This window comes from Penaeus chinensis, chromosome 2 (assembly GCF_019202785.1).
Source record: "Penaeus chinensis breed Huanghai No. 1 chromosome 2, ASM1920278v2, whole genome shotgun sequence".
NCBI classification, from domain to species: Eukaryota; Metazoa; Arthropoda; class Malacostraca; order Decapoda; family Penaeidae; genus Penaeus; species Penaeus chinensis.
Window position 1 is genome coordinate 8,664,503 of NC_061820.1, and position 8,001 is coordinate 8,672,503.

General features: G+C 47.1%; 1 protein-coding gene across 1 annotated transcript in view; it reads left to right on the forward strand.

Annotated features, from left to right (window-relative positions):
- The window catches only part of LOC125030630 (dynein axonemal heavy chain 7-like), a 106,281-nt gene that overhangs the window by 62,940 nt on the left and 35,340 nt on the right, over window positions 1-8,001 (forward strand). The window contains 8 exon segments of the mRNA XM_047620808.1: window positions 242-367; window positions 789-962; window positions 2,208-2,420; window positions 4,498-4,670; window positions 5,224-5,365; window positions 6,259-6,372; window positions 7,031-7,171; window positions 7,909-8,001. The exon segment at window positions 7,909-8,001 is cut by the window's right edge and continues 66 nt beyond it. Coding sequence (XP_047476764.1) covers window positions 242-367; window positions 789-962; window positions 2,208-2,420; window positions 4,498-4,670; window positions 5,224-5,365; window positions 6,259-6,372; window positions 7,031-7,171; window positions 7,909-8,001 — 1,176 coding nt within the window.

Genomic DNA, 8,001 nt, shown 5'->3' on the forward strand with positions numbered 1-8,001 from the left:
AGAGAGAGAGAGAGAGAGAGAGAGAGAGAGAGAGAGAAAGAGAAAGAGAAAGAGAAAGAGAAAGAGAAAGAGAGAGAGAATTAGAATGAAAAAGACAAAGACAAAGACAAAAACAGAGAGAAGAATAAACACAAACACAAAACCTAAGCACATAGAAAGCGAAAACGAAACGAAACCAACCCAACCAACAAACCCATCAAAACCACTCACACCCCCGCCCCTTCCCACGCCCCTCCCGCAGCTGGTGTCGACGATGAGCCTGCGTGAGAGCGGGAGGACGAACCTGACGCCCCGCCTCCTCCGCCACTTCAACGTCGTCGCAGTGAATGACTTCGATGACCCGACGATCCACTCTATATTCTCCAAGGTTAGTGTTTGGCGAGGACTGGTTTTGTGTATTTAAGTTGAGTTTGTATTTTAGGGGAGGGTGAATTAGTATGTAGGTGTGCGGGAAGGACAGAGGAAGTCTCATACACACATACAGATATAAATACACACATGTACGCACACGCACACACACACACACACACACACACACACACACACACACACACACACACACACACACACACACACACACACACACACACACAGAGAAACACAAACACACACACACACACACACACAAACACACACACACACATACACACACACAAACACAAACACACAAACACACAAACACACAAACACAATCGTCCCTCCTTCCTTCCTCCCTTCATTCCATCCTTCCCACTCCTCCTTCCTCCCTCCTTCCCTAACCCTCCTCCCTCCTTCCCCCTCCTTCTTAGATCCTTCTATGGCATCTGGACACGCGAGGCTTCAGCAAGATGTTCGACCCTTGCATCGGCGAGATCGTGAACGGGACCCTGGAGGTCTACCGCGCCGCTGCCACCCACCTGCGCCCGACGCCCTCCCGCTCCCACTACATCTTCAATCTCCGCGACTTCTTCAGGGTCATTCAGGTACGTCGTGAGAAGCCTTTGTTTGTGGGGTTATTTGGTTGTGTTTTTGTTTTGTGTTTGTTTTTTTCGGTTGTTTTTGTTGTATCTTCGACCTTCGCAGCTTCTTCAGGGTCAGTCAGGTACGTTTAAAGGGGGTTGGAGGCGGGGGTCATGAGGAGCCTTTATTTGTTGGGTTATTTGGTTGTGTTCTGGTTTTGTTTTTGTTTTTTGTTTGTTTCTCGGTTGTTTTTGTTGTATCTTCAACCATCGCGACTTCTTCAGGGTCAGTCAGGTCTGGAGGGGGAGGGGGAAAGCGGGGGTCATGAGAAGCCTTATTTTGGGGGGTTATTTGTGTTTGTTTTGTGTTTGTTTTTCGGTTGTTTTTGTTGTATCTTCGATCTCCGCGACTTCTTCAGGGTCATTCAGGTACGTCTGGAGGGGGAGGGGAAGGCGGGGTTTTTTTTCTGGTTGTTGTTGCTGCCTCTTTGACCTCCGCGACGTTTTTAGGGTCATTCCTTGTTTTTGTTTTTATTGTTGTTGTTGCTGCATCTTCGAAGTGGGGTGATGATGTTCTTTATTTTCTATGGTCAGGTACGTCTGGAGGGGGGGAGGGGGAGCGGGGGTGATGATGCGTCTTATTTCGTGTGGTTCTTTGTTTATTTGATTGTGTTCTTGTTTTGATGTTTTTTTCCGGTCGCTGTTGCTGCATCTTCGACCTCCGCAGATTCGAGTGCGTGAAGGAAGTGTTTGTCACTGTTTGTTTGTTTTTTGTTGTCGTTTTTCCGGGCGTTCCTACTGCGTCTTCACCGTTTGGGGTTATTGCTGGGGTCTTAATATGGTTTATTTTATCTATTAATTTGTCTATGTGCGACCACTAACTCTTCATGTGTCTTTACCCTTCCTTTTCTGTTTATTATTCTTTCTCTCCTTTCTCGCCTTTCTCTTCGTTTCTCATTTTTTTCATCGTCTTTTTCATCCATACATTTTGTGAATATAGGTTGTCTGTGTCCTGAACGATGGAGAACCTTCGCTCTGTTTCATGTGCTCTTTTGTAAACCTATTATATCTATTCCCTATCTATTTTCTTCCATTATCCCTACTTTTATCAATGTACCTAGACAGCCTCTGCTGCTGTCTGCGCCCTAAATGATGAACAAGTGCGGAATATCCTATACTTATGACAGACCAACATTATTTATCTCCGCTACCATTTTCTCTTTATTTTTTCTCTTCCCTTATCCATGTATCTGGTAAATATACATACAGGGCGTGTTGTTGTCCGTGCCCGAGACGATGGAGGACCTGCGTTCCATGAAGAAGATGTGGATCCACGAGGTCCTGCGTGTGTTCTACGACCGCCTGGTGGACAGTGGCGACCGCAAGTGGCTGCTGCAGCGTGTGTCCGACGCCTGCACGAACCACCTTAATGAGGATTTCAACCACCTGCTGGCTGAGCTCGACGACGGGGACGATGGAGAGGTGAGGGGAAAGGGGTTTGTATAGCAGGATAATGAGGGGGGTGTGAAGGGATGATGAAAAGCGACAGGAGGATAATGAGGAGGAAAAGGGGAGAGAAGAGAGGGGTATGGTTGTAAGTATCACCCCAACGAGGATTTGAACCCACCTGCTGAGGGGAATGGGGTTTGTATGGGAGGATAATGAGGGGGGGGGGGGTAAAAGGGATGATGAAAAGGGACTGGAGGATAATGAGTAGTTAGTGTAACGATGCAATGGGGAAAAAAAATAATGAGAAGGAAATCGGAGGAAGGAAGAGACGGGAATGACGATGCTAACCGAGCTTGGCGACGGAGAGGGGAAAATGGGTTAGAGAGGGAGAATGATGAGAAAATTAATAGCAGGATAATGAGAAGGAAAGGCGGAGAGAGGAGAGGGGGATGACGGTAGCATCTACTACCCTGCTGGCCGAATCAGACGACGGGAACGCTAGGGAGCCGAATGGGAGAGAATCGTAAAAGAAGGGGGGTGAAGAAGGAACTAAAAAGGGGGATAAAGAGCAGAGGAAGAGGAAGAGAAGAGGGCGGTGGCACTTGCAGCACAACTTTAACCACTTACAGATCGAGCTAGATAACGGAGATAATGCCAGGGGAGGGAATAGATAGAAAGCAATAGAAAGGTAGATAGGAAGAAAACATAAAGGAATAAGAAGCAAGGGCATAATAGTGAAAGGGAAATAGGGAAAGGGAAAGAGATAGGAGATTAGAGATGGTGAGAGTGAAGGGAAGGTGGAATGAGAGAGAGAGAGGGATAAAAGGAGGAAGGTAGAATGGGTCAATGAGACAGAGGGATAAAGAGGAGGAAGGTGGAATGGGATAAACAGATAAAGGAAAGGAGAAAAGTACGTAGATAGTTTCATTACTAACCCCCTCAACGACAGGAACAACAGATAGATAAAGAAATAACAGAAAGGAGAATAAGGAAGGGCAATAAACACAGCAAAACATAATAAGGGAGTCAGAAAAAGGGGAAAGGAATAAAGTAATACCTACAGAATGAATGCACACACGCACACGCACACGCACACGCACACGCACACGCACACGCACACGCACACGCACACGCACACGCACACGCACACACACACACACACACACACACACACACACACACACACACACACAGTCTATCGTTCACCACAATAATAAATCCCATAAGTTAATCCCACAAGTGAACACCACAAACCACAAATAAAAATGTACAAAAATCCTTCCCCTCCTCACGTCCTCCTCTCTCTCTCTCCCCCCACAGTTCCCCACAGATCCTTGAGTTCCCCCCCTCTCTCTCCCACACAGGTCTCAGAGTTCCCCCTTACTCCCCCCCCCCCCCCCACAGTTCCCCACAAGTCCTTGAGTTCCCCCCTCTCTCTCCCCACACTTCCCCACAGAGCTCAGAATTACCCCCTTCTCTCCCCCCACATCCCCACAGATATCAGAACCCACCCCTCTCTCTCTCTCCCCCCACTTCCCCACAGATCTCAGAATTCCCCCCCCCCCTCTCTCCCCCAACCCCCCTCACCACTTCCCCAGAGATCTCAGAATTCCCCCCCCCCCTCTCTCCCCCAACCCCCCTCACCACTTCCCCAGAGATCTCCGAATTCCCCCCCCCCTCTCTCCCCCACACCCCCCCACCACTTCCCCACAGACCTCAGAATTCCCCCCCTCTCTCCCCCAAACCTCCTCCCCACCCCCACTTCCCCACAGACCTCAGATTTCCCCCCCCCCCTCTCTTCCCAAACCCTCCCCACCACCACTTCCCCACAGATCTCAGAATTCACCCCCCTCTCTCCCCCATACCCCCTCCCCACCACCACTTCCCCACAGACCTCACAATTCACCCCCCTCTCTCCCCCATACCCCCTCCCCACCACCACTTCCTCACAAACCTCAGAATTCCCCCCCCTCTCTCCCTCAAACCCCCTCCCCACCACCACTTCCCCACAGACCTCAAAATCCCCCCATCTCTCCCCCATACCCCGTCCCCACTACCACTTCCCCACAAACCTCACAATTACCCCCCCCCCTCTCTCTCTCCCCCACAGGTCTCAGAGAACGACCTACGCAACCTGGTCTACTGTGACTTCGCGGACCCCAAGAGCGAGAGTCGCCATTATGTACAAGTGGAGGACCTGGAGGGACTTCGTGGTGTAGTGGAGGGGTACTTGCATGAGTTCAATAACATGAGCAAGAAACCGATGAACCTTGTTATGTTCAAGTGGGTGTTTGGTTGGTTTGTTTGTTTTATCTTGAAGCTTATTTTATGGGATGATTGGAATGGTAATGATGAGAGAAGTGATGGTAATGAGAAGAATAATATATAGTAATAGTGATAGTGTTGATTATGATAGTGATAATGATTAACGTGTTCATAATATCAACAATTATGACAACAATAACGATGGCAATAACAATAACAATATAATCAATAAAACTAGAATAAAGGAGGAGAGGTATACAAAGATTAAAAAAAAAAAAAAAATCATATATACACATATTTATTTATTTATTTATTTATTTATATATATATGTATGTATATGTATATGTTTATGTATATATATACATATGGAAAGAGAGAGAGAGAGAGAGAGAGAGAGAGAGAGAGAGAGAGAGAGAGAGAGAGAGAGAGAGAGAGAGAGAGAGAGAGAGAGAGAGAGAGACAGAGAGACAGACAGACAGAGACAAACAGACAGACAGACAGAGAATGCACAGGACCCTCACCTCCGTCTTGAGCTCCTTCTGAGAATCCCTTGCCCTTGCCCTCCTCCAGGTTCGCGCTGGAGCACCTGGCGAGGATCTGCCGCGTCCTTCGCCAGCCCCGAGGCCACGCTATGTTGGTGGGCGTGGGCGGCAGCGGGCGCCACTCACTCACGCGTCTCGCCGCCCACATCACAGACTACGAGCTCTTTGAGGTTAGTTCGTGGGCGGTTTTATGTCTTTGTAATTTTTTGGTTTTTCTTGTTTTTTTTGTCACACTGTTGTTGTTGTTGTAGCTGTATTTTATTATTAGCTGGATTCTTTTCATGATATGCTATTTTATTTTTTTGAGGGAAGGAATGTCGTCATTTATATTTTTATAATATACTACGGAAGGAATGCTTCTTTTTTTTTTTTTTTTTTTGAGAGAAGAAATATATTTTGTTTCTTTTTAATTGTTATTAAGTTTTTATGTCCTAAAGTTTCATTCTTTTTTTATTTCTGTTGTCTGTAAATTAAGGTATTTTAGAGAATGAAAGAGGAAGTAATTAAGTAAAATGAAGCTAGTTATATTTTTCCTCTTTTTTCATTTTTTAGAACCTCATTTTTTTCCTGAAGGTTTATTTTTTTGTGGAATAAATTGTGAGCCCTTTCATTTTTTTTTTTTTCTATTTCCAGAGTAAACGTGTAAAAGTCAATTATTTCATGACGTGAGCCTATTTCTCAATTGTCATTTCGCAGAATGAGTCATTCTCTCTCTCCTTAAAATAAATCAACATCCCTGTCCTTATCCTGAAAAGAATATCCTCAGAATGAATCAAAATCCTGTCCTTATCCTGAAAAAAAATATCCTTAAGGTTATTCAGCATCCTGCTCTTATCCAGAAAAAAAATATCCCTAAGATTAATCAATAGCCAAAGAATGAATCAATATCCTGCCCTTATCCTGAAAAAAAAATATTCTTAGGATTAGTCAACATCCTGCCCTTATCCTGAAAAATACCCCCCTCCCCCCCTCAACCCACCCAGGAGTAAAAACGAGTAATTACCTCTTCAATGAGTGAGTCATATCCATCAGAATGACTCATCACTCATCCTTCCTCCTGTAGGTGGAGATGAGTCGCAGTTACGGCCTGACGGAGTGGCGGGAGGACCTCAAGATGATCCTGAAGAAGGCAGGCACCGGGGAACAGCATATCGTGTTCCTGTTCAGCGATACGCAGGTAGGGACGTGTGTGTGCGTGCGTGTGTGTGTGTGTGTGTGTGTGTGTGTGTGTGTGTGTGTGTGTGTGTGTGTGTGTGTGTGTGTGTGTGTGTGTGTGTGTGTGTGTGTGTTTGGGGCACATACCATGTTCCTTTTCAGCGATACACAGGTCTGTATGTATGTAGGGATGATTTTATCTTTTATTCACACCCCTTTCTCCCCATCTACATATAGGAGTGAAGGGGAGTGGAGTTGCATGTGTGTTTGTTTGTGTGTGTGGCATTGGGGAGCAGCATATCGCGTTCCTGTTTAGCGATTTAGGCCTGTGTGCACGTGGGGAAGTTGGGGGCAATAGAGGCAAGTGAAGAGGATTGTAGCTGTGCAGGGGATGGGGTAGGTAAGGGCGGGGTGGAGGTGAGGGAAATTGTTTGTTTGTTTGTTTGTGTGCGTGTTTGTCTCTGAATTTGTGTGTTTGTCCGTGAGTGTGTTTTGTGTGCATGGATGCGTGTGTCTACATGCGTCTATATTTACCAACAAATAACAAATAAACAAAAAAAAAAAAAACATAAATAAACAACCCCCCATTCCCCCCCAAAAAAAAAATATATATATATATATATAAATCACAACTTCCAGCAACCTCATTCAACCCCCCCCCCCCCTCTCTCCGGCCGCAGATCAAGAACGAGATCTTCCTGGAGGCGATCAGCAGCATCCTCAGCATCGGCGAGATCCCGGGCCTCTATCCCACGGACGAGAAGCACACCATCTGCGACAAAATGAGGAACATCGACCGCCAGAGGGACAAGAGCAAGCAGGTGGGGCGAGGGGAACGGGGTAAGGGGTAAGGGGAGGGGCGAAGGGATTGTGGGTGGGGTTTCGGGGCGGGGGGGAGGGGCGAGGGGTGGAGCGAAGGGAATGTGGGTGGGGTTGCGGGGCGGGGGAGAGGGGCGAAGGGAAAGTGGGTGAGGTTAAGGGGTAAGGGGAGGGGTGAAGGGAATGTGGGTGGGGTTTTGGGGCGGGGGGGGGAGGAGCGAAGGGAACGTGGGTGAGGTTAAGGGGAGGAGCGAAGGGAATGTGTTTGGGGTTTCGGGGCGGTGGGGAGGAGCGAAGGGATTGTGGGTGGGGTTTCGGGACGGGGGGGAGGGGCGAAGGGAATGTGGGTGTCTTTTGGGGAAAGTGGAGGGGCGAAGAGAATGTAAGTGTTATTTTGTGGGTGGGCTTAGGGTGGGGTGGGGTTAGAGAGTAGGTAAGGGGCGGAGCTGGAGGAAAATATAGGGGCGTTTATTAGAATGCAAGCTAGAGGAGGAATTAGCGTTAGTTTTTCATCACATTATTACTATATTCATTGCCTTTCCTTTTTTTTCGTTTCTCTGAATATCTTTTTTTTCTATCACACATGTGCTTCATCTTCCTTATTTCTTTGTTTGTCTGTTTCTCTAGTGTTTCATCATTCACCTTACCTTTTTTTATTATCTTTCTTGCTGTTTTTCTCATTCATTTTATCAAATGCATGCTTCTCTACTAATCAGTTTCCTCCTTTCGCCTCCCTCAGACCGACGGAAGCCCAGCCGCGTTGTGGTCCCTGTTCGTGGAGCGCGTGAGGGAACAGCTGCACGTCGTCCTCGCCATGTCGCCCTGCGGAGAG